This window comes from Aplidium turbinatum, chromosome 10 (genome assembly GCF_918807975.1).
Source record: "Aplidium turbinatum chromosome 10, kaAplTurb1.1, whole genome shotgun sequence".
NCBI lineage: Eukaryota > Metazoa > Chordata > Ascidiacea > Aplousobranchia > Polyclinidae > Aplidium > Aplidium turbinatum.
Window position 1 is genome coordinate 12,123,041 of NC_137481.1, and position 27,833 is coordinate 12,150,873.

The 27,833-nt window shown below is 38.4% G+C and overlaps 1 protein-coding gene across 1 annotated transcript in view; it reads left to right on the forward strand.

Annotated features, from left to right (window-relative positions):
• The first annotated feature begins 1,842 nt into the window (after positions 1–1,842).
• Positions 1,843–27,833, forward strand: part of LOC145777979 (cystathionine gamma-lyase-like) — a 35,624-nt gene continuing 9,633 nt past the window's right edge. Inside the window, exons 1-7 of the mRNA XM_082589355.1 lie at positions 1,843–1,945; positions 4,805–4,922; positions 7,305–7,386; positions 7,471–7,576; positions 8,388–8,487; positions 20,380–20,511; positions 27,588–27,723. Coding sequence (XP_082445481.1) covers positions 1,884–1,945; positions 4,805–4,922; positions 7,305–7,386; positions 7,471–7,576; positions 8,388–8,487; positions 20,380–20,511; positions 27,588–27,723 — 736 coding nt within the window. The 5' untranslated portion in view covers positions 1,843–1,883. The remainder of the gene's footprint in view (positions 1,946–4,804; positions 4,923–7,304; positions 7,387–7,470; positions 7,577–8,387; positions 8,488–20,379; positions 20,512–27,587; positions 27,724–27,833) is intronic.

Sequence of the window (27,833 nt, forward strand, 5' to 3'; positions counted from 1 at the left end):
GCTACATCCTTAAATAAATTTTTTCAAGCTTGGGTTACAGTGTGTTGTGTGATCAATGTTCTGTTGTACAACAAAATAAATGCCTTTTATCACTATGTTGTATCATTGTTGTTGAACTAGCAACAGGTTTACATTATTACAACTATGTTATGCCAACAACTTGCTACTTTCTAAATAATTGCTACTCAAACTTTTTGATAACTGTGTACCAGCAGATGTCTTGTCATTCGGCGTACCGGTCACACATTTCAAAAAAAGAAAATAGCAAGTCCAATTTATAGCAAATTTACAAACAGTCTTTCACTTACATTTCATCAATGGTGTGTGGCTTTTGAGCATTTTCTATTCTTAGCGCTACTTTATGAAATGCATGTAAAGCTTGTGTATTTATATGAGAGTGTCTGTCTTGTGGGTCTGCTACTATTCAGTGAGTCCGATTCGATGAGAGCCTTTTTCGGAGAGTTTCCTATTCGGTAATTTTTTGAAAATTATTGGGTACTGTAGCCTAATTATCATTGTCGCTTTTACATCATTTTAACGTCGCCAAACGTTGAAATAAGACTCTAATCCGTAATCCTTAACCCCTAACCCTAAACCCCTACCCTCTAACCCCTAAAAACAACAATGATAATTAGGCTACGGTACCCGATAATTTAAAAAAAAAATCACCAAATAGGGCTCTTACCGAAAAAGGCTCTCACCGAATAGGGAACTCACCGAATCGGACCATTCCGCTGTCTTGTATATCTTTGTGCAGACTTTAGTTCGTTTCATTTTCTTTCAAAATTTTGTTTGTATTCTACTTTGTTTATGTTTTGAAGACAAATGTTTCTTTAGATCTGAAGATTTTGTTGTATCATTGCTGAGCACAACTCCACAAACGACATGTTTTGGCACGCCAGCATCATCTGTTGCTATCAAGCCGAATTCTAAGTATGATGTACTGTATCGTATTGCTGAACAAATTAGAACAATTTTTTGACCCTCAACACTTTTGCACTTCTAATGTTACTTTTGTCAAAATCAATTGGATCTGAAAGTGATTGTTTCTTATTTGTGTGAATGTCCATACGACTATGCTTTGTGATTTGAAAAATTAAGTTGACACTACTTTTGTTAAGATGTATCTCTTTAACAGCACAATAAAGTATGAAAATCATGCTGCAAAAGAAAACGAGCCTGTGCATGGTGAAAAACGCATTTTGATGAACACAAAACAATATGTATATACTCAATAAAGTATTTTCAAACTAATTGTGTATCAGCACTGTGTACTACAGTTTCAGTAGCACAGATGAGTGATCTAGTCAACTGACTTGGAATAATCTGCTTAAGAAGACTTCACTTTGTAGTTTAGACAAGTATGGCAGCGAGCAAGAAATACATATTGCATGAAAATATTCATACAAACATAGTGTTGTACAGTGCACTTAATACCTCATGGCAGTATCATATTTATTTGAACTTAACTATGATGAAAATAGTGAGTTAGTTCTATGCTTCAAATAAAAATTGTTAAAACATTGAAATTGTTTGATAATATCAAGCTGTTGAATAGCCTTTGTTTTTGGTATCCCAGCCAACTTCAGCTCTTCCTTTGCCAATGTTTATAGAAATAACAATTGAATGGTCCAATTTTTCTTGGCCCAAAAATCACTTTTTTTATTTTTTTTCCTTTCAATGGAATGCCCACTTTTATCAGGTCATATTCATGTTTCGGTCCAATAAAGTCGGGGTTGACTGAAGTGTGAAGCTATGAACTGTAGAAAGCAAGTGATTCTACCATACAATTTTTTAACAGTTTACTGCTTGGTGTATAATATTATATAACTTTTTATTTCAGTTTGTTTTTGTGACATTGACTGTAAGGTTAATAGTTCATCATGACTCAAAATAATGAAAATTCAAACTCATCAGACTTTGAATGGGGAAAACCATTTCCAAGGTTTGTGGCATGACAGTGGACATAGATAAAAAAAACTTTTATTTGATACTGTTTGTGTAACTGAACTTGTTTATGTAACTGTACCTTGTTTTAACAACTCTAACGAAGACTGTATGATATACAGGGTGGTCACTAGAAAAGCAGAAAATTTGAAGATCAAATTAAATGATGAATAAAATGTGTGCTCACTCATTTCTATTTTAACATGTTTTTATTTCTTTTAGGTTCTAGGTTCTTTTACGTTGTTTTAAATTGATACTTTCTAGGTTCTATTTGATTTTAATTTTGACACCCACATACGTTGTTTTAAATTGATACTTTCTAGGTTCTATTTGATTTTAATTTTGACACCCACATAATGAAAGAAGGCAAGAAACAGCTATATATATGTATATATAAATAAATAAGCATTTTATTACAATCTTTTTGTAAATGGGGCAGTTTTACTCAGCAAAGTTTGTTATTGAAATGATTACTGTAAGATCATTACTGCAATATTGGAAACGCGAAACATTATATACAATTACAATACAGCCTAGAAAGGTGTCCTAGCAGCATGTGATGAAGTATGTGGGAAAAAGAAAGTAAGGAGGGATCGTGGAGACACATGGTGGTGGAATGAAGAGGTGAAGCATGCGATTTCACAGAAAAGAGATGCATACAAGCAGTGGCGCAAAAATGGGTCAGAAGAAAATAAAAAGAAGTATAAGAGTATGAAAAGGTTGTTGCAAGAGCTATGAAGAATGGTGCTGAGGAGGAACTTAATAAAATGGGGGAAAGCCAAAACAAAGTATTCAGACTCATAAAGCAAATGAAAAAGGATGGGAATGATATTGTAGGGGGAAGATGTATAAGGAGTGGAGATGGGAAGTTGCATTTCAGCTCGGAAAGCAGAGGAGAAGTGTGGAAGGAACATATGGAAAATGTTATGAATAAGGAGAATGTATGGGATCATATGACAGAGGTTGATCTGGTGGAGGGTCCAGTGGGAAAGGTTACTCGTGATGAAGTGGTGGAGGCAATGGGGCAAATGAAACTGCATAAAGCAGCCGGTCCATCAGAAGTGAGCGTAGAGATGATAAAAGCAAGTGGAGAGTTGGGAATTGAAGTAATGCTACAACTTAGCCAAAGGGTATTAGATGGAGAGGGAATGCCGGAGGAGTGGAAGCATAGTACTCTTGTTCCATTGTTCAAGAGAAAAGGGGATGTGAGAAGTTGCAGTGCATATAGAGGTGTAAAACTACTAGAGCATGGAATGAAAATTGTGGAGCGAATACTAGAAAAGAGGTTGAGAACATTGGTGAAATTAAATGATATGCAGTTTGGATTTATGCCAGGAAAAGGTACAGTGGATGCTCTGTTTATATTGAGAAGAATGCAGGAGGAATACCGAGAGAAGCAGAGAAAACTATATATGTGTTTTGTCGACTTAGAAAAGGCATTTGACAGAGTACCAAGGAAAGTGATGGAGTGGGCAATGAGGAAAAGAGGTATACCGGAGGGATTAGTGAGAGCTGTGATGTCTATGTATGAGGATGCAAGAACAAAAGTGAGAGTTGGATCAAATTATTCAAACGAGTTTTTTGTGAAGGTTGGTGTACACCAAGGATCAGTTTTGTCACCTCTGATATTTGCTATTGTGGTTGACGTTGTAACTGAAGGAGTGAGGGAGGGCTTATTGAGTGAAATTTTGTATGCAGACGACCTGGTCTTGACAAGTAATAGTATGGAGGGACTGGAGAGAAAGTTTGAGAAATGGAAAGAAGCATTTGAAACCAAGGGTATGAAGGTGAATCTTGAAAAAACAAAAGTGATGGTGAGTGGAGCAGAAGGAACAGTTGCTGAGAGCAAAGTAGATCCCTGTGGAATATGTGGCAAGAGAGTGATGAGAAATTCAATGCAATGCAAGGAATGTGGAAAGTGGGTACATGCAAGATGTGCTAATGTCAAGAGAGCCGCAACAAGATTGGCGAAGTGTTTTGTTTGTGGGAAATGCAGTAAAGGAAGGAATGAAGTGGAAGACCATGATGATGAGTTCTGCCATGGCATAGAAACAGTGACAGACTTCTGTTATCTGGGTGATCGGATAAATGGAAGTAGTGGATGTGAAGCAGCGGTGACAACAAGGGCAAGATTGGGCTGGGCAAAGTTCAGGGAATGTGGGGAAATGTTGTATGGCAGAAAATTCTCACTAAGGATGAAAGGGAAAGTATATCGGAGCTGTGTGCGGCCTGCAATGCTATATGGTAGCGAGACATGGATATTGAGAGAGAGTGAACTGGCAATCCTGAGAAGAACGGAAAGGTGAATGGTGAGAGCAATGTGTGGGGTGAAAACGAGAAGGGAAAAAAGGACTGAAGAATTGTTGGATATGCTAGAGATGAGAGAGACCATAGACCAACTGGCAAGGGCAAATGGAGTAAGATGGTATGGACATGTGATAAGGAGGGAGGAAGGAAGTTTTCTTAGAAAAGCACTAGATCTAAAGGTGGATGGGAAGAGGAAACGCGGTCGTCCAAGAAGAACGTGGAAACAACAAGTGAAGGATGAATTTAAAAAAGTCGGACTGAAGGAGGAAGATGCAAGGGACAGGGTGAAATGGAGAAAAGGGATTAAAACAATTGCTGCGCGGAAACAATCGGCCACCCCCACTAGTGGGGAACAAACCGACGATGGATTATGATGATGATGAATACAGCCTATGTATCGGAGCCTTTTAGATTTCTGATTTAAATTAACCTTTTTTCTTATTCCAAACTTTGTCCAATTCGGTGTGTTGATGCCTGTTTATATGTTTAAAAAAGAAACAAATTTATCACCAATCATTGCCTATATTGTTGAACAAATGTGTCTTTTCAGGTTTTCTACTGATGCAATTCATGTCGGACAAGAGCCAGAAAAATGGAAGTCAATGATGGTTGTTCCTCCTATTACATTGTCAACAACTTTCAAGCAATATGCTCCTGGTGATCATACTGTATGTTGAATAATGTGCTTAATCTTGCTGTAGAATTTGATATATTGTAGATGTGTTGTTTACATATGCGCCGACTTCTGGGGGGGCCGGGGGCGGCGCCCCCCTTAAATTTATGGTTGAGGGGCAACAAAAATGTCTATTACAAGTGGTGTTTCAAAGATAAAATACTTCGCGAAAAAGATTTAGATTATTTAAACGGATTTAAAGAATGCCGAAAGCGAAAAACAGCCTAACGTTGCTCTTGACTGCAAAACAGCAGCTGATCGCATGGCTTTCTCTGGAACGTGAATTACTGAGATGCGCACGTTCACAGTCACACACTGCTTATCTTCCCGTGCGTGAGGAGCAACTTCAAAGTCAAAACGCGTGGTAGCAAAAAAGCGAATGCGAGGTTGAATGTTTATTCTCATTTCACGAGTTATCCAAGCGTCCATTAGATTTTTTTGTGACTTCAAACATGAAATCGATTTTAGCAAACTTTATCGAGTTGAAACTACGACACAACAAACAATTACGTGAATACAGCTTAAAGAAAAAATGCATTTTTCAAAACTGTCATCCGTGTTTTGCTTCAATAAGCACTATATTGATGTAAATATTGTGAAAATATATACATCACATACAGTATACACTCATCAATATACACTCATCTATATGAAATATGACACTCCTGCACTACCGTGTAGCCTATACTCGAGCATAGGTCAATCTCGTATACGTCGAACCCCTACTTTTGAGCCGAAAATTGGTATTATTTCCTTCACCGGTGTATAAGTCGAATAGCTTATTCCGACACTACCATTTGATGGTTCATCTAAGAATTGGGATTGACATGAGGTATGGAAATTTCAAAGTAGATCGTAGTGTAACTTACGCTGTTGGAATAGTCACGTAACTATTCACGGCAATATTAAGTAAACCAACTAAATTAGACGCGCTATTTTCAACGAGGTCTTCCAGCTGTGAGATCAATTGTGATAGAACAGAACGCATTGTTTTGTTCGCAATGTGTGAGAATTAAATCGAAAACCGATAAAAGAAAAGGTGTTTAATGAGCTTGGTTGCAGGTATTGCCTGCATTAACGACGTCTCTTACCGCTATTATCACCCAGCTAACCTGACATCATCGTTTTATGCAGCCGCTAAGGTTTGACATCGACTTCAACAATCATGGAAATGGAATGTTACGTAATAAGAACGATTATATCTTACACGCAAAAATAAAAAAATCGATCTCTTAAAACAGCTCTTTCCGCTGTTTTGTCTCGTGAGCTTTGCATATTGCTCAACAAGTGCATAAAGTTTAGAATTGACAAGAAATCATTAAAATTGAAAATTAAGGTTGAATCACTGCAAATAAACGTATTCAAAACTTTGCTTCCGCGGACGCCATTTCACCTTCCGTAATCTACGTCGGCAATTTTCTGCAGCAAAAATGCGTTCATTTTGTAAACTGCCTGGAAAAAACAGCTTATTCCGATTATAAGTTCAACCTGTCTTTTTGAGGTGAACATCACTTGCGAACATCTCGACCTATACTCGACAGTATTCGACTATAAAGACTTTCGATAAAAAACAAGAGAAAACACTTCGCCGTTGTTAACGCTTTGAGGGTAAGTAATTAAACGAGGTTAATAAAACTGATAGCTGATCATGATTTTTTGCGTTTTATTTCGATAACTGCACTGTCTTGATCGTTGTTATGCCCTCGCAGGAAAGGAAATTAATCGGCTTGTTTTCCAACTGTTCCAATTATGACCTAACAATATCAATTTTTTACGTCTAGGCGTCCTGCATGTGTAAAACTAATCGTTTCAAGCAGCGGTTTTAATATATTTGGTTTGCGACCTAGGTGTCAGTATAAACAAGACAGTAAGCAGTAAGAGTAAAATAGCGTTACGGTTATGACGTCATCACCTTTCTCGCCCCCCAAAGTTTTTTGAAAAGTTGGCTCCTATGGTTGTTTACCTTCAGTACCAAACAAATATTAATAAAATGATATTTTAAAGTGCTGTATTGCAATGTGACTTCACATGTAAAAGTTTTAGTGAAATGTAATTACTACAATTTGTATTATTTTTCAACATTAGGTCATGTTTTTCATACGTTTTGTTTTTCTGACCAATAAAAAGTGACTTTATTCCTTGCTTCTGATTTCTTGTATGTATTGAAATGATTATTTTTCAGGCTGTGTTTCAAGCCATATTTACTTTTGATTTAGTGTTTTGCTGCAGTATATCTTTTCAATTTGTTCAATATAGAATTTATCTGAGTTAGTTGTGAAAATTTAATGACATAAATTAAAATCGAATGTTGTTTAAAATGATTGTAACACTGTCATGCTGAAAGCCTTTACTAGAAACATGATCTACAAACTTGCAGGGCTATAGATATGGTCGAAGTGGAAATCCGACTAGAGACTGTTTAGAAGCGTGTGTTGCTGCATTAGAAGGTGGAAAGCATGGTAAGTTTCAACTTGTAAATTTTTTTTTTTGTTGTTGCAAAGATTGTGTATGTTTAAACAGATGCATTTTACTTGATTTTCCAGGATTGGCGTTCGCAAGCGGTTTAAGTGCAACTTACACCATTATTCATACTCTTAAATCTGGCGATCACGTCATAGCCACTGATGACGTTTTTAGTGGAACAAATAGGTTAGTGTTTATAGAATTATAGATTGTGTCACCAAAACAATTGTGAACGTTTGTTGATAAATATCTGGCTGAAGAATTGCTGCGTTCCAAAGGTTCAACAAAAATATCTTGAAAACGATAGTTTTTACAATTAGTTGATGCTTCACAATGAATCTACTATCTAAACTAAAGGCTTAATAAAAATGCTTTTGCATTTGGCTGCCTATGCAGGTGGACCATGACCACTACATTTACTGCATGATTTATCACATTTTATAAACCAGTAGACTGAGTATGATTTGATATTTGAAAACTGGCATTTTTAAGATAATTGCAACTAGAACAAGTCTTCATGACAAAGTTGGAATCACTCCGAGTCGATTAATGTCATCCGAATGAGGCATGACCAATTGACCACACAGTCATACATCCCTTCGTTATGCAAAAACCCACTTTTATCGTTAACTGAGTTGGAGGCATTCGAACGGCTTCATGAAGTTGTTGTTCGGTTGTTCAGCACAATTTGTGAGAGTTGGCAACTGTCTGCAAAATGTAACAATTTAATCGGATTTCTGGGTAGTCATGGTTTAACAGATAGTTGCTTGCACGTTTCTTCACAATTTTCAGTGTTTGAGGTTTCGTTTTTATAATACTAATAATGGAACAAATCATAAGCTACACCTAAAAACCACAATGCAGAAGTACAAAGCATTTGATTGTTAAGTTCATTCGTCTTTGAGTTGTATTACGACACATTGATAACGTTTATGCCATCGGTAATGAAGAAACATACCATACTCTGAAATTAAACTCTGCAATTTTTTTGTGTTAGATACTTTCGAACCATTGCGTCCAAGTTTGGATTAGAATTTTCATTTATCGACTTCACTGATCTGAAAAACTTTGAAAATGCCCTGAAACCAAATACAAAGGTAAGTGATGTCTTTGCAGTGCCAGACACTGGGTAGAATGTTAGTTAATTGCCGCCGAACACACCTGGTTAACTTTAAAGTACCACAAACGTGATATGAAATGAAAATTTGCGTGTGCTTTATTTGAGATACAATCTCGCTTAAGTGCTTGCTGTACATTGCAAAATCAAAACTATGTACCGTATCTTCAACTTAAAAAACAAATGGGAAGGGTTCAAGCAATGCAATCCTCTCGTAATTTTACGTATATCCTGATTCACATCATTTTAGAAAACAAACTTTTTTAAGTTACACACATCCAGTCACAAGCAACAAGGAGTCACGAAGCGTTCAACCATTATATGATATTCAGAGACTGATCACATAGTGCGGTATTTAAGTTTGCGTATAAAAGGAAACATAATATTAACAGTCGCAGAAAGACGTGATGACTGCTGTGCTGGTGCTACCCTGCATGAAATACAAGTACTCGGAAACGTTTTCAGCTTTTACATTTTCCTTATGTAAGTAATAAAACATTAAACACACAGAACCCAGCAACAACACTACATTTAACATTATAAAATATAAAAACAAAAAACAATGAGCTAACGCTTTCGGCTAGTCAAATAGCCCTTTTCAAGCTTATAAGAAAAATATTTTAAAAAGAAAACTAAAGTATAATACACCATCACAGCATAAATATTAGGGTGGGTCGCAAAATGGACTTTTTCACCGATTCGAAAACCTCAAATGGATATGTGAAAATAGGCTCGAAAAAATGTTCCATGCCAAATCTGAGCTGATTTAGACCAGAAATAGCTTGCGAAAATGCATTTGAAATTTCCAAAAATCCTGATTTTTTGGGCGAAAATGGCATTTATCATTTTTTATCCAGAACTTAAAAACAATTATTCTGTGATCCAATATTGTTGAAATACATCTCCTTATACATTTTAGATAACACTATACCCTTTTAAAGGTCACAATTCACCTCATGATTATGTTAACAATTACTTTAAGAAGTGAAAAAATTGCTAAATTAAGCAATGTTGCATCATCCACAAAATTAGACTGTAAGAGAGAGAGATAAGGAATATCTTAGAAATGAAAATGTGAATTGCAAGTCCATCGCAGTGTGTCCGACTTTGATCCAGGGTGTGTTTTTCGATGGCCGTAAAGATCAAACACTTGTTCCACGACCAGGAAGTAGCGGCATGCACATGGCCAAAGAGGAGCATTACTCTGTAGTGAAACAGCCTGGTGGCAGGTATATAACTCACTTCACCCCTCAAAGCGGACAGAGTAAGGACATTCAGCAATCATTATCGGCTGCCCTAAAAGAAAAAAAATTGCTGACCAGTTTGAAGTTCATCGGATGTGACTCAACAAATGTTAATGTTGGAATGCATGGCGAGGTTATCGCATTATTAGAAAAGCATTTGAACCATCGGCTTGTCTGGCTGATATGTATGCTGCACACCAATGAGTTGCCATTCCGGCATCTTTTTATCAAACTTGATGGAGATACTACTGGTGATAGGTCATTCAAGGGACCTATTGGGCAGCTTTGTAAGTCTGCTGAATACCTACCTGTCGATATCAATTTCCAACCGATTGCAAATGCCCCACCTATCTGAGAATTACTTCAATAGATTGTCGATGATTTATCGGATGATCAACGGTATCTGTATGATGTTTGTGCAGCTATTCGAAATGGATCTGTACCAGCCCGACTCGAGAGCATCAAGATCGGCCCCTTCAACCATGCTCGATGGTTGACTTTGGCCACCAAAGTTTGCCGGGTTGTGCGTTAGTGAACATGGTCTTGTTGGTAATGTGAAGGCCAACCTTGAGGCACTCACATATTTCATTGTTACAAACTATGCACCATTATGGTTTGACATTAAATGCGAACCCTTGTATAAAGATGCTCCAGCCCACATCTTTCGAGCAATCCAACTGTTTAAGTTGCTTCCCAAGGCTTCACAAGACATAGTTAGGCCATACCTGGAAAGAAATGCCTACTTTGCTCATAGTGAGAATTTGATCTTGGCCATGGTTGCAGATCCAGACCCAATCATGAGAGAAAAGGCGGTAGAAATCATCAGGAACATCCGTGGAGATTCTACGTTTGGAGATGATCGAGTGAGGCAATTCTGTGTACCGAAACTCAACTTTGATGCCAAAGATTACTCGCACTTAATTGACTGGTCTCAACCGCACCATACGAACCACTGGTGACAGCAGATACGGGTTACTTTTCTGTTAAAAAAATACGCAAACAAAGATTGTTTTTTGGGAAATTTGACAATCATACTCAGTCCATCGAGCGAGCCGTCAAACTGGTGACCGAATCCAGCAAATTTGTATTGGGACATCATCGTAAGGAGGGCCAAATTCTGTCGAAGATTAATTCAAGAGCCATTCATGCAACATCTGATTCGAAGAAGGATTTCATTTCGTTTGTGCACCAAAGAGACAGTTATGATGGAGCAATCATTGATGAATGAATTGGCTGACTGCAGCCGAACTGCTTTCATGGATATTTTTGCATAATATGTTTCTGTATAATTCAACTTGAGTGCTACAAAGCGTCGAACAATTGAGAAAATGCTTTAAATGTGTGCTGCAATAAAGCATTTAATCAATTACTTTTAGCCTATACACACTCGGAATGGCCCGTTTCGGCGAGTCCGATTCGGCTAATCCGATTCGGCTAGTCCGATTCGGCGAGTTCCCTATTCGGCGAGAGCCTTTTTCGGCGAGTGCCCTATTCGGCGAGTTTTTGAAATTTTATTTTTGAAAGGGAATTATCGAGTACCGGAGCCTAACTGTTTTCACATCGTTTTAACGTCGCTGAACGTGCAGAAAGGAATAAAAATAAAATGTTTGAACTATTAAAATTCGTCATGTCAGTTCAGTTGTTTTTATTTCTGACCATCATATCAAAAACAATACACGTCAACATAGCAAAGGTAGAAGCGACAAAACGCGAACGCTAAAACGTGCTTGAATTCGTCATGCCCGTTCAGTTGTTTTTAAGGTAGAAGCGACAAAACGCGAACGTTAAAACGTGCTTGTGACCGAAGTAAGTTATTGATTTGAAAGAAATTTGGCACGGTCGCAACACCTTCAGAAAAATTTAAGATGTGAAGGGAAAATAAAAAAAATAAAATGTTACAAAAAAAATCATGTTTATATATTATATCTATAAATTAGTACTTTTGAATAGTTAAAATGATTAGTTTGGATCAACAAATGTGTGACCTACAGCTTGGATTGAAAGTAAACTATCGGGTACTGTAGCCTAGTTATCCCTACCAGCAAAAATTTGTTCCAAGAACCCAGTTAGCCTAACAGTTCATTTTTACATTGTAGTAACAGAATGAAAAGGCTAACCAAATGTGTGGCCTATCGTTTTAACGTCGCTGAACGTTGAAATCGTGTAGAAAAGAGAAGTTTGATGACTAGGATACGTTGCAAGCCTTAAAGCAGCCGGCGGCCATCGCGGCCATGGCCGCTAAGTAGTGCTTGAATGACCGCCTGTGCTACCTCCTCCGTCGGCCAAGTTTGGCCGCCGGTTTCTTCTAGCCAATTATTTAATTTCGCAATAGAATGATCGTGGATTAAATGTCGAAAATATGTAGTATCAAAGAGTGACGCAGAATTAGGTCAGCGCGTCATAGTCACTACTGTTGTATTGAATATATCCAGCTGCGATCACCAGCGCTGTAAGTCTTGTTTGCAATTCCCGATGTTTATTTTAACGAAGTGTTAATCCGAAGTGCTAATTTACATCGGCTGGCAATATTGTCGTTTTTATATCGATTCAATGTTGTCGGACATTGAATTGTTGTAAAAAAGGAGAACTAGGTTAGTTGACTCCGTGGGTAAAACACGTGTCTTCATAGTTGAGAACGCTGTGGGTTGGTGACTTCACACCCTCAATGGTGACATCACAACGGAATAAATGGTCAGGTTTTATGAAGGGCGGTATGCAGTTGAAACAATTTACTGAGTTGCGAGCAGTTAAAACAATTTAGCGTCGTTAGATGGTCCCGCAATACCGGATTACAATCCCGATATTAAAGCATCTAATGCGTGGTACAACGATTCTATTGCAGGACGTCGCCCAGACTTCAACAACGCTAGGTGATCATTTTAACATTGTTGCAAGTTTAATGCTATTTACTTGTGCTATCGTTATTGTATTTTGGCCTCCAAGCACGCAGATTTGGCCGCCGAGAAGGAGCTCTCGGTAGGCCACGATGGCTGCCGGAAAAAAACACGAGTTTTAAGGCCTGCGTTGAAACTGAGAAACATTCACAGAAGCCCTTCGATACGTTGCATTTTTAAGATAATGTATTCAGACGTTGAATCAATGTACAAATGAACTGTTAGGCTAAATGGGTTCTTGGAACAAATCGAAGGGCTTCTGTGAATGTTTCCCAGTTTCAACGTATCCTAGTCAGCAAAGTTCTCTTTTCTACACGATTTCAACGTTTAGCGACGTTAAAACAATGTAAATACGGTCACTGGCGCCGACTTACGGGGTGGCAGCCACCCCGTTTAGGTTACATTACTTGCTGCAAATAAATGTAATTTAAACGGACGTTTAAATCTTTTTTTGATCATTGGTTTTCGCTTCAAGTCAACGTAAAGCAAGAGGTGAACCAATACAGTATAGCAGAGGTTCTCAAACTTTTTTTTGTTGCGACGCCTCTGGAAAAGTTTTCTGGACTTGCGACGCACCCGCAAATAAAAGTTAATGAGGAAACTTATTATTTAAGTTTTGTTTGTTGATACAACAACAAAAAGCAATGCATATTATTTAATGTGACGTGTGGGCTTGTTTGTTTTTACAAAGTTCATTAAATCTTGGGAGAATTTTTGAAATTGCCACCCGCATTTTTCTTTCAGTGTTTATTGGTGATCGAAATTTGCTTTTTATCACCGCCAAGGCAGAAAATCTTGCTTCACATAAATATGACGTGACATATGGGATAATAATTCGTAGTGCTTTCTTCACCAAAGCTGGATAATCGCCATTCATCGAAATCCAGAAATTTGCTGGATTTCCTAAATTAAACATCCTTCTCAGGGCATTGTCACAAGAAAGGTCAATGTAGGCTTCTTTTTCTTGTGCAGTAAAAGACAGTGGAGTAGGTTGGACGAAAAAATCACGAATCCATTCGTAGTTTAATAAATTTTTCGGGAAGTATTTTGCAAATTTCGACTCGAACTTGAACAAATGTTGCCCAAATAGGCCTATGCTTCACAAATTTGAAGGCAACGTCATACTTTTCTTTTCAAGCAAATTGGACGAGAAAGTGAAGTATCGAGAGCTTCCAGACAGGTTTGCTATATCTTCCACAATAGCAGCTTTTTAACGAATGCTGCAATTTTATCTGAAATGTCATTTTTATTCGGCCCTGCATAGAAATGTTCAGTTTGGCGAAGATATCACACAAGTAAAGTAAACCAGTTTCAATAAGAAATTGTTCTGAGCTAAACAATCTGCAAGTGGATTATTTTCTTGCTGCAAAAAAGCCTGAAGTTCATCCACCAATTCGTAGAAGCGTTCAAAGAATTTTTTAAGCAAAAGCTACTTGGATGAAAATTAAAAGAGCAAACTCCGATGCGCTGCATTCATTTCTCCACAAAGTTTTTTGAAAACTCTTGACTTCAGTGGGCGTGTTTCAATGAAGTTAACAACTTTGATGACAACTGAAACTGCTAATCAAAGGATTATCCTCATCTTTATAAGATAAATTGAATTCAGCTGCGAAACGAAACTCTTCTGCGACGCCCTTGGAAAATTGAAACGACGCACCAGGGCGTCGCGACGCACAGTTTGAGAACTACTGCAGTATAGTATTGCGAAGAAAATGATTGTTTTTGTCACAAGCATGATACTCGCGTAACATCAAGCAAGCTACGTGAAGATTACGCAACACGTGGCTACGAGTTTTTTCCTTGTTGTTGCGATCGTTTTATTTGTTACTTGTCATAAGTCATTGTTAAATTTGTTAGGTTTACAATGGGATTTATTAATCAATAAAATACGATCTTTCCATTGCGTCCTTCAAAAATATTTTTTGAAAATTTTTAAACTGCTCATAATATCGCTATAAATTATGCCAGCTATAAAATACTTGGAAATAAAATTATCTCGATGATTGATAGCTTCACCCCCTAAATGAATATCTATTTCAAATTTCATTAAAAAAGTGCAATTTTCGAAACTTTTTAAGTTTTATTTAAAAAGTGCACCTAGTAAAGTAGCAGTTTTAACGTTCTGCAAATTTACACGTTTACATGATTCTATTGGAGGAAAGCTACACCCCCTGCCAATTCCCAATAATAAAAGCAACCTTTTTCAATTGCTCAAGATTTTGCATTTTGAATTATTTTCCGATTTCAATTATTATTGGAGTGTACTGTCATCTACTTCATGCTTTAATTTCTACTTTGTTATCTACTTCATGCAGTAATATTACGTGTCAATGCGTGACAAACTGTGAGGCGGGAATTTATTGGTCTGACATAGGAGTTGCTTGTTACATCATAGAAAAAATTACGAAAAGTCGTCCTGTAAAAGTCTGAGGCGGGAATTTATTGGTCTGACATAGGAGTTGCTTGTTACATCATAAAAAAAATTACGAAAAGTCGTCCAGTAAAAGTTTTCGCCGACATTCCAGTTTTATTCTGCTTAAAGATGCCACCGAAAAAGCGTTCAAAGTTGCAGCCCTCCATTGAGTCATTTTTTGTTGCGTCTAGTCAGGATTTCAGCCAGCATGAAAGTGATCAAACGCCTGAACGAAACGAAAGTGTGCCTCTGCCAAAAGGCGTTAGCACGATCAGGGTAATCGCTGTTGAAGGGAGAAGCTATCAAAAATCGTGGGGAGCGAATTCCCGTGGCTACATTACGATAGATGCAAAGGTAGAGCATTCTGTCTGATTTGCAACTGCTTGATCTATTTGAAAGCAATGAAACAATTTCATTAATGCTTCCAAACGTGGTCTGCATTGTGAAAATATACTTATCGTTGCCTTCCACCACCTGCGAGGCGATCGTTTAGTGCACTCAGGCGCATAAAAACCTACTTGCGATCTACCATGACAACTTGACCAGTTGATTAACAGTTGGATTGACAGAGCTGCTGTTCGCAAAAATACTTTTGCCAAATGTTAATTGTCAGAGCAGCAACGCAACAATAAAATTCACGACATACCTCTTGTGCTTTGTTTTAAAGTTGCTTTGTAAATTATCGAGCTACAAATCAGGTGTGAAAAGACAATTGCATCTACGAAACACGCTTAGTAAAAATCAAACAAAAACATGCAGTTTGAAAGTGTTTAGGTTGCCATATTGTGCTATCCGCCACCCCGTGCAAAAATAAAAGTCGGCGCCTATGAATACGGTAATTTCTGCTGGTCGGGATAACTAGGCTGTTACCCGATAATTTACTTTCAATCCAAGCTGTAGGCCACACATTTGTTGATCCAAACTAATCATTTTAACTATTCAAAAGTACTAACTTATATAATAGACTTTAAACATGATTTTTTTTTGTAACATTATCTTTTTTTTATTTTCCCTTCATTTCTTAAATTTTTCTGAAGGTGTTGCGACCGTGCCAAATTTCTCTCAACTCAATAACTTACTTCGGTCACAAGCACGTTTTAACGTTCGGGTTTTGTCGCTTCTACCTTTTTCTACACCTTTGCTATGTTGACGTGAATTGTTTTTGATATCATGATCAAAAATAAAAACAACTAAACTGACATGACGAATTCAAGCACGTTTTAACGTTCGCGTTTTGTCGCTTCTACCTTTGCTATGTTGACGTGTATTGTTTTTCATATGATGGTCAGAAATAAAAACAACTCAACTGAACTGACATAACGAATTTTAATTTAATAGTTCAAACATTTTATTTTTATTCCTTTCTGCAGGATTTCAACGTTTAATCATGTAAAAACGGCAATTATAATTAGGCTACGGTAGGCTACTCGATAATTCCCTTTCAAAAATAAAATTTCAAAAACTCGCCGAATAGGGCACTCGCCGAAAAAGGCTCTCGCCGAATAGGGAACTCGCCGAATCGGATTAGCCGAATCGGACTCGCCGAATCGGACTCGCCGAATAGTAGCAGACCCATACACACTAGTATACAGTATAATACACTGCAGTATACAATACACATTATTTCAATTGTATTCGACATCATGCATATTTGACGTTTTTTTCACATTTTTAAATAAGTAGTTTTGAGACATAATCCTAGTTGAATTGACTTTTAAAGGAATACAATGACATCTACAGTCGCGCTCAAAAGTTTAAGACCACCTGTCAAAATTTTGGATTCTTACAATAATCTTTGGAAATCATTTTAAATGTTATGTCATATTGGGTTTTATGCCGTTACTGCAGTGTTATCAGTGACGATCGGTGAGGGAAAGCAAGGAAAGCAGTGCTTACCTGAGCGAAAACTATGCAAAATATAATGACTGAATTCTAGGTTTAACTTCTTATTATTTTTATCAAGTCTATTTTAACTTGAAAATTAGCCTACTGTGTTCGTGACTAGAATTACTCGTAACGCTTGTGAGTAGTCTAAGTCCTCACCAAACCGCATGTCTTGCCTATAAATGCCAATTAACCCAAACGCTTTTGTCAGAAACCATCACTGAAGCTCCAGGGAAATCAACTTTCAAAGTTGCTTTCCCAGGTTCAAAAATGTCAAAAAACGCCTTCGTTTTATCCAATCCTCAATCGTTTTGCAAAACGTCACCAGCTGCTTAGCCAATCAGATGTGTTATGGTATGGTTAGTTGTGCTTTCCCAGTGACGTCATGCGTATCTCATAGCGGCTGCTTTTGGTTTCAGACGAAAGGAATACAACCTCTACGCATGAGTGATTTGCGCGCTTGTAACTATAGGCTACTGAGTACGCTGAAAATAAAGCTGGTTCTCTTACCAAAAAAAACATAGATTCTACAATAAAACATGCAATTCCAAAGGGTACATTAACCAACCAGTAGGCTACTGAAACAGCACAAGTGTTTTTTAAATTCTTTTGGGTCAATAGACTGACATCACAAGTTCAGAGCAAATTTACTTGTGTTCTTCAAGAATGGACTAGCTTAATTTATAGGCTAATTATTTGCTCTTTACTAGTGCACCAGTCCAATGCATATCTTAAATGCTTACAGATGACATTGACAATAAGTTTTTGTGCTCAGTCTAAAAACGCAGCCAACATTCTAGACTAGTCCCAGTTTGATTGATTGATTAAATCTTTATCCTCGGACTCGGAAAGTCCGAAGATTTTGTTTTGGAAATGCTCTCAGAGCGCACCAAATTGGAAGGGTTTTTCAAAATTTTCTGGGGGAGGCCCCCCAGACCCCCCGTTAGAAGTGTTGCCTTCGGCAACACGCCTTCGGGCTTCGCCCGACGGTTACGCCCTTCATGCCTACTACCTTGCTGCAGCATATTTCCAAGTTGCTTTCCCAATGGTTTAAGCCACCGAACGTCACTGAGTGTTATGCAACAGAGCCTTCTGTTTAAGCCATTATCAATGAGCTATTTCTTTTAGAAATAAAAAATTTGAACTTTTTTTCAAGATTTTTTGCTAAAAAAAATGGGCAAAAAAGGAGCTTTTCAGCTGTGGAGAGGTCAATAATTTATGTATTAAAGAAGAAGGGTACTCGGAAAGAAAAATATCCGAAAGACTAAAGTTCAGCAAGACAGCAGTCCATCAGGCAATAGTTAAATTTTAAAAAATTGGAAGTTTAGTGGACTTAAAAAGGGTGGTAGACCCAGGGTTACCAGTCCAAGAGATGACCATGTGATGAGGAGGATGGTAGTGCGCTCACCCACGTGCTTTGAGGCCAAATTCATTGCTAAGACAGAGTTTTATGGTAGATGTACTTACACTTGTACCTTTACACAACAAAGCCGATCTAATTTTTTTACGGGAACACGTGGGTGAGCGCACTACCATCCTCCTCATCACATGGTCATCTCTTGGACTGGTCACCCTGGGTCCACCACCCTTTTTCAAGTCCACTAAACTTCCAATTTTTTTTAAATTTAACTATTGTCTGATGGACTGCTGTCTTGCTGAACTTTAGTCTTTCGGATATTTTTCTTTCTGAGTACCCTTCTTCATTTAATATAAGAATTTTTGACCTCTCCACAGCTGAAAAGTTCCTTTTTTGCCCATTTTTTTTAGCAAAAAATCTTGAAAAAGAGTTTAAAGTTTTTATTTCTGAAAGAAATAGCTCATTCATAATGGCTTAAACAGAAGGCTCTGTTACATAACACTGCAGTGACAGCATAAAACGCAATATTATATAACATTTAAAATGATTTCCATAGGTTATTGTAAAAACTCAAAATTTTGACAGGTGGTCTTAAACTTTTGAGCGCGACTGTAAATTTTATAAGAGCATGCATTTCATCAATATGGTGTGACAGAATATTTTTTTTTAAGTTCTGGTGAAAAAATGGTAATTGGCATTTTTCCAAAAAAATCAGAATTTTTGGGAAATTTCAAATGCATTTTTGCAAGCTATTTCTGGTCCAAATCAGCTCAGATTTGGCATGGAGTATTTTTTCCGGCCTATTTTCAAATAACCATTTGAGGTTTTCGAATCGGTGAAAAAGTCCATTTTGCGACCCACCCTAATAAATATGGTCAAATCTGAACATTTGAGAAACTTGCTTAACTAGCTCACACAAAATGATAACCGACAAATTACGCAGCACAACGGGTCAAGTATTTGAGAGGTAAGATTAATTAATTAATTGAACATCAGAAAAGGACTCAAGCAGATTATTTATTTTTAGGTTTGACCATATTTTTGCTGTGATAGTGTATTGTAGTTTAGTATTTCTTTTAAAAACATTTTTCTTATAGGCTTCAAAAGGGCTGTATGACAGCCGAAAACGTTAGCTCATTGTTTTTTTTGTTGTTTTTATAACGTTAAATGTAGTGTTGTTGCTGAGTTATGTCTGTTTACGGTTTAAAAAAGTCACCTCTCTACCCAAATTGCATAATAAAACATTGTCCACAATTAAAACAACCTTGTTCTAGCATTTGGCAATCTTTTCTCATATTTTGGGCAGAGCGTGTGTTATAAAAACTTACTGCGCTGTTGGTTTGCATTGTTGGGTTTCTCATAAATTAAACTTATCCTGTCTATTTGTTTAAATGAAACTTTTTGTTGAAAAAACGGGGGCTACGTGATTAGAAGAAACCTCAATGAGAAAGCTTTATCCATAGCGATTTGCCGCTGTTCATAATTCGAACTGGTACCCCAGTCAGTAAAATCAGTCGTTTTTGGATGATTTAACGTCTACAGATCTTGAATCGATCTAATAAAACGACTGATTCGTGGTCTGGAGCAAGGATTGACATTTCATGCAATTATATCTGGCGTTACATATCACGCAACACTCTTTCCAATATGTTACGGTTAAATAAAGAACATTCTTTCACAGTAAATGCATTTTGCGCAAGCTGTTTTCTTGCAACGTTACTAAGCCAGACTGTTTCGCCCACATATGACCGGCTGTCTGGCAACCAACTTCGATACATGTGAAAAGCTGATATATCCGCGTAAACTGGTTCGTAGGGCTTTTTCTATGTCTTCATTAACATGTTTGTAACGACATACACGTTGTACACCGTCATTTTTGACTGTGCTTTTCACCACAGCAACCCACAAGCCTTCATTTTGCTTGAATATGCTCCAAAATATTGTTGTTCTAAAAATTAGACATCGTAATGTGTACAAGGAATTTAAAAAAAAACTCCACTGCACTCAACAATCTTATTTAATCAGTTTGTTCTTTGAGTCATGTTTCAGTTAATTTATTGAGCTAATTGTTGATTTTTAGATGGTATGGGTTGAAACCCCTACAAACCCGACGATGAAGGTCACAGACATTCGTGCAGTTGCTGATATAATCAAGCCATGTGACGATTGCATTCTAGTTGTGGACAATACTTTCATGTCTTCCTACTTCCAGGTAAGGTTTTTGATCTTACCTAGTCAGCTAATGTTTTTACAATAAAAATAGTCTTCAAATCGTTAATTTGTTGTAAGAAAAAAGTACGTTTAGTGTTTTTTAGAATGACGAAATACTGATTTGCTGGCTGTACAAGGCAAGATATGCTCAATGGATAAAGTACAAGTCCCGTGAAATAATCGCGTTGAGATATCTGTGCAACAGGTTGGCCGCATCAGAATGTCGTGTATCCGCCTGAAATGGGCTACAGCTGTCTTAAAATAAGTTTGATACGGTAATTTGTGCGCACATATATGGACTATCTACGTCGCATTTGGAAGACTAAATCGAGCCAGGATGTTACACAACTTTAGTTCTTCCTATGTCACAGCAAGATGTGTGACCTATAGTTGCAGCTGTTGGATAAAGTTTTATTGACAGTTGCGTTATCAGATCGCGTGTCAGTAACAACCTTAAAAAAATCTTTCTCCGCAGCCTAGTATTTTGTTACATGCGGTTTACGCAGTTCAAAATTTTTGTAGGTTACCGGTCCTTGTAGCTGTTATCACAAAGCATTCAAATGTTGAAGTGTTTGCTATACCAACTAACTGTCGCTTTAACGTTCTTTTCACCGTCTACTACTGCCCACTAGCATATGCACAATTTTGCTACTGAACAGAAAACAATATATTTTTTCACTCTAATGTCGGTATTATGGGTGTTGTGTTTTTGGCTCATTCAATCAGAGTCATACTGGAATTCTGTTTTATTATAAAATTGCACAACCAAGATATAGTGTGAAACCTGCAAAGTAAGCCCAAAACGAGAAGTGCCAATTAACAAAAGCAGGCGGATGAATATTAAGCAAAAGAGAAGACCTGAGGGAAACGAAAACAAAGTACATCGTTTCAATGCAAATAAACTAAAATACATAACACCTCCCCAATAAAATTTATGACCACCCATAACGAAGAGGTGGTTGGCGTCTTCTCTTTGATCGCCTTAATGTTTGTTCTTGATGCGCTGACGATGATGGATCGTCGGTCGCTATCGGCGTCGATGAATCCTCGGTCGCAATCGGCGTCGATGAATCCTCGGTCGCTGTCGGCGTCGATGAATCCTCGGTCGCTGTCGGCGTCGATGAGTCCTCGGTCGCAATCGGCATCGATGGAACTGGAAACTCGTCAGCTGTCGATGACGACGTGAAAGTAGTCTCCCCTGGGTCCCCGTCTTCCGGCGAGATGTAACGCGGACGTAGCTGGTTGATATGGCGTCTCCATATTGGACCTCGAGGGTCCACTCGAACCTGCAAACTACGACTCCCGTGTCGCTTCACCACGACGGCAGGAACCCACCGAGGGCTTCGGCTTTGCCTGGAACCAAAGTATAAAGCATAACAAGGATCACCAACATTGAAGTTAATTGTTTTCCGGTTTTGTTTCCGAGGCGAAGGACTCGTCGATGGTTTCGTGATCTGAGCTGAGGAAGGAAGTAAAATATATAATTTAGTACGTAGTTGTCGGTGGTTTGATAACTCACTGGGAGAGTAACCACTGGCATTGGGCGTACGGCGAAACTGCATCAAGAATTGAGTGGTGGCACTTTTAGGCGGTAACGACGATTTTCTCAACGCTTGCTTGAAAGTGCGCACCAAACGCTCTGCAGCACCATTCGTAGCTGGATGGTATGGTGCTCCAGTGATGTGGACTATACCCCTAGCTTTACAATAATTCTTGAAGTCTTCTGAGGAAAACGTAGTCGCATTGTCTGAGACAATGGAGTGGGGGTATCCAAAATGGGCAAAATCCTGCTCTAAAAGATCAATAGTTGCAGACGTCGATACGGAAGAAGTTGGGTGAATAGAAGGATACTTACTATAAGCATCGGTAACAATAAGCCAATTGGAACCTAAAAAATTAATAGCGTGATCGACATGAATTCGACTCCAAGGCTTCTCTGGAGCTATCCATGGGTGGATAGGAGCCTTGCTTGGTGCAGCTTGATGCTCACCACATGTAGTACATGTTCGGCAGAGGTCGACAATGTCCGCATCGATATTGGGCCAGTAGACTGCTGTTCTGGCCAGCTGTTTCATTCGCTGCATGCCGAAATGACCTTCGTGTAAAAGAGAAAGAATATCATTGCAAAGTTTAAAAGGAATAACTACTCTAGAACCATATAATAAACAACCATAACATGTTGTTAGAGAATCAGCAACTCTTCTAAATTGTTCGATTGGATCGTTAGAATTTGATTTCGCAGGCCATCCTTCTTGTGTAAAGCGAATGATTTTAGACAAGACTGGATCCTTGGAAGTTTCCTTGCGCAAAGTAGAAGAATCGGAATGACTAACCTGCGAATCCAACGTATCAATTGCGCAAACAATATCAACATCATCTGCACTTTCCTCCCCATCAAAAATTGTGTCATCGTTGGACGGAAGACGGCTCAAGGCGTCAGCATTTTGGTGATGCGTTGTTTTGCGATACTCTATAGCAGGGTTGTCCAAAGCCTGGCCCGCGGGCCGCATGCGGCCCGCGACCTCCTTCAATGCGGCCCGCCGCCTCTTTTAGAAAACTTTTAAAAATTACCGTATATCCTCGCATATAAGCCGACCCTAGAAAAACAACCTTAAAATGGTAAATTTATAAAAATCCGCATATAAGTTTTATGTTTAATTTGTAATGAAATGATATCTGTTATGAAAGAGTACAATGTACAACGACACTACAGCACTCTTCATGTCACTGGCTATGATAAATACACTGGTGAGGCGCGGCGAGCCCTACTCAATGATCTCAAATCAAACCTGCGTAAGCGTCAAGAAAACATGTTTCAATTAGTGAAGCCTTCGTCTTCTACAACCATTGCTTCTTATGATGTATCACGTTTGATGGCTAAATCCAAAAAACTTCAATGTATTCAATGCTCCGCTGACTATAACTATATCAGAAGCCGATGACGATTTGCAGCTTGAATTGTGTGACTTGCAAAGTGACCAGTTTTTATTAAGCAAAGCTACACTGCCAATCACTCAATTTTGGCCTCTTCTTTCTGAAGAGCATTATCCTAATTTACGCCGTTTTGGATTGCACTTGCTGTCAATGTTTGGCAGTACCTACCTTTGTGAAGCAGCATTTTCCGCAATGAAGTCGATTAAATCCAAAGAGAGGAATCTACTTAAACAAACATCTCTCGAAGCCTGCCTTCGTTTAGCCTTAACCTCAGTTGACATTGACACAAAGGAGCTGGCTTCCAAAATGCAGGCACACCCATCTCACTGAATTTTAAGTAAACTGTACCGTTTTACGTACTTCCTTAAATATTTTTTACGAATAAATTTATGGTTTATTCTTATTCATACTTGTCAGTTATTTATAAGGTTTCCTGGTCTACTGACGTTGCTTAAAATTTCCAAAACTCTCTTATTCGTAGTATTCACATCTTAGCTTCTTTAATCTATTCCCCAATATGTTTTTATGATAAATATAAAGATTCATTTACACATGTACGTGTTTTACTTTACATCTGGTACGGTGAGACAGTGTATAAGAGGAAAAATGTCAACTGCGGCCCGCGATCTAATTTCCTTGCCGAATGCGTCCCGCGTCCCATAAAGTTTGGACAACCCTGCTCTATAGTATAACTAAATTGACTCAAAAACAACGCCCAGCGTGCTAACCGGTTAGCCGCCAGCGAAGGGGTAGGTTTATCTGGACCAAAAAGTGAAAGTAAAGGCTTATGGTCTGTTACCAAAATAAAATTCCTACCGTAGAGGTACTGATAAAATTTCTTCAAAGCGAAGATGATAGACAAAGCCTCCTTTTGGATTTGGCTGTAGTTTCTTTGAGCCTTCGTCAAGATTTTCGACACATTTGCTATTGGCCTCTCGCTTCCGTCCGGGGAGCGGTGAAACAGTGTGGCGCCAATGCCCACGCTTGATGCGTCGCACGCAATTCCTAAAGGAAGCAACGGGTTAAAGTGTACGAGAACATCGTCTGCGGAAAGAAACGTTTTTAATTTTGCAAAAGCGCATTTTTCTTTGTGTTCCCAGCTCCAAGGAACGCCACTCTTGGTTAAATGATATAACGGTTGCGCTACCATAGAAAATTCTGGGGGCATAAACTTAGAATAAAATTGAACCGACACCAGAAAAGAACGTAAGGTACCAGCATTGGAAGGAGCAGGCATGTTCAGCACAGCATCGACTTTAGGACCCTTTGAAATCCCCTGTTTAGAAAGAACATGACCTAAGTACTCGACATTTGCCTGGGCAAATCTACATTTTTCCTTCCTACATCTAAGACCTTTCGAAGATAAACGATCGAGTAGTCGTTTAAGGTTCTGGAAATGCTCTTCCGCTGTAGCTCCACTTATCAAAATGTCATCCAGGTAGACTGCTACACCTGGAAGGTCACTAGTTAAATCATCCATTATCTTTTGGAAATGGCCTGGGGCAGAAGAGATGCCAAACGGCATAACATTTTGCTGTAAAACCCCTCTATGGGTACTTAATGCCAATATTTTTCGACTCTTTGGACCTAACCTAATCTGGTTATAAGCATCTGCCAGGTCAATCTTAGTGAATCCGTGGCCACCCCCTAGTTTCCGCATTAAATCCTCTGGAAGAGGCAAAGGGTGCCTGTGAGTTTTAAGTTGTGGATTAACTGTCGAAGAATAGTCACCACAAACCCTTAATTTGGATTTCTTACCTTCGGTAGAAGCCTTGCGAACTGGTACTACAAGAGTTCCCCAGTCGCAAAATTGTACAGGTGTCCAGATACCTTTTTCTATGCTGGCGTCATAGGCAAGAGCTAAGTCTTCTTGAATGGCGAAAGGCACTGGTCTGGGCTTTGAAAACACTGGTTTACAATCAGAGTTAAACTCAATCTTTAATTCGTAATCCTGAAGACAACCTAACTCAGGTTTAAATAAGTCTTCGTATTGGTCACATAACTCGGAACATGATTTTTGCAAGTTAAAATCTATGTCGTTGTGACGATGAATAGCATGTAAAGATGAAGAAAAGAACTTATCTACCGAAATATCTAGTGCTTGAATAGCATCACGCCCTAATAAGTTAAGGTTAGGGATTTCACATACCATAAATTGAACTGTGGTCGTCTTTCCCGATTTGTTGCAGCTCGCTTCGGCAGTGAAAGATCCAATAATAGGCATCGAGTGCTTACTTGCCGACTGAAAACGTAGCTGCAGAGTCTGCAAGATAGGGTTGCCTAGCTGCGACCAAACTTCAGAAGAGATAAAATTTCCCCCTGTAGCTGTATCAAGTTCCATTAAGACGGGAAAAGACTTAATAAAAATTTGAACCTCGAGTTTAGGAACTTTATGACGAATTATGAACTCGACAAACTCGACGAATTATGAACAGTATTTACCTCCTGTATGCAGTTGACCTTAGAAGAATGAACTTGAGCGGCTTTTTTACGACATGCGGATTGTACATGCCCTGTAAGTTTACAGAAATGACAGATCGCATTTTTAAATCTGCAGTTGTTAGCAAGGTGATTAGAATTACCACATCGATAGCACTTACTTTGCTTGTTCGCATTAGCACTGACCACTGTAGCTTTCTTGAAAGAATATCGTCTATCGGTGCCTTTAACTTTATGTACCACCGACGGTTCAGCGCCAAACACCGTCTCCTTAGCCACTTTGGCAGCGTCTTCAGTTTCTATGGCTATTTCAAGAGCACGTGAAAAAGTAAGCTCATCAGGTTTAATTTTAAAGAGAGCTTTAAGAACTGCTTCGTTTCCTACCGAGCACATAAAACAAGTATGCAAAGCTTCATCTAAAGGATTAGTAATAGAAGAAAAGTCGCACGTGGCAGCGGCTTGCCTTATTCGTGCACCCAATTCTGGAACAGTCTCACCTGGTTTCCGCTTCAAGTTGCTCCACAAGCGAAATCGTTCACGAATAGCGAAGCGCTTAGGGTCAAACTGTGCCTTCATGTAATTAGAAATTTCCTCCATTGTAAGTTCATTGATTGGCTTTGCTGTAGACTCTTGTGCGGCCAGATTGAGGATCATCTTGTAGATGCTGGCTGACTGGTTAGTGAGGAAAACTTGAGCCTTCTTATCATCAGGAACGGACTGTGCTTTTGCAAATGTGCAAAAACGTGACCAATGATCAGTCCAAAGTTCTAAAGTTGAATCAAACTCACAAAATTTAGGAATACCTTGAGATACTCGATGTTGGTTTTCTGATTCGCATGGAATTTTGAGCACTGAAATTAACTCCTTCAGTTGTTCTTCATGATGACGTTCTTGCTGTTGCATTTGTTGTCGCGCCTGTTCTTCTTGCTGTTGCATCTGTTGTCGCATATGTTCCAGCTGCGACTGCATTAATTCCACGACTTTTTCCATATTGTAAATAATTTAAAAAAAACTAAAACTTGTAGAAAGTAAAACTCGTAGGGACTAAAACTGAACACTTCTGCGTACCACTGTAAGTTTCTCGTTCAGACGTTCAGCATCCCATCCTCGTCGCCAAATAACTCTGTTGTGTTTTTAGCTCATTCAATCAGAGTCATACTGGAATTCTGTTTTATTATAAAATTGCACAACCAAGATATAGTGTGAAACCTGCAAAGTAAGCCCAAAACGAGAAGTGCCAATTAACAAAAGCAGGCGGATGAATATTAAGCAAAAGAGAAGACCTGAGGGAAACGAAAACAAAGTACATCGTTTCAATGCAAATAAACTAAAATACATAACAATGGGGTTCTTTGAATTTATACCACTCATAAAACTTTTTTATAATGAAGCATGTGAAAAATCAAAATTTTTGTTCATAGTTGTCTACGTTGTATGGACAGATTGACACTCCCTTCTGTAGCCGATTAATGCACTGACAAGTCTCACTAGGTGTACTGCACTGGTTATTAATCCGGGGTCTGAGAAACAAAACAAGATGGTCAAATTTTCAAGTCCCCCATTCTACATGAGCACTATACTGTAGTTGTGGCGTATTTGGGCATATTCAGATGTGGCATATTTTTCGAACATTCCGATTAACATAGAAGTACTTTAAATAGTAAGTTATTGTCGTCTTACAATTTTTGCTTGATTGTGTTTCAGCGTCCACTTTTGCTTGGTGCTGACCTGGTCATGCACTCGGCCACTAAATATATGAACGGGCACAGTGACGTAGTCATGGGACTGGTTGCCACCAAATCTGACGAGCTTCGTGAGAAACTCTACTTTTTGCAATATGGTAAGCTTCTGGATTGAATTAAAATGCTTTAACTTCTCTTTTTGTGCTATAACTCTGACCCCTTCAAACTAACATTCTGTAAAGTGTTTCGATTCACCCTTTTTTTTCAT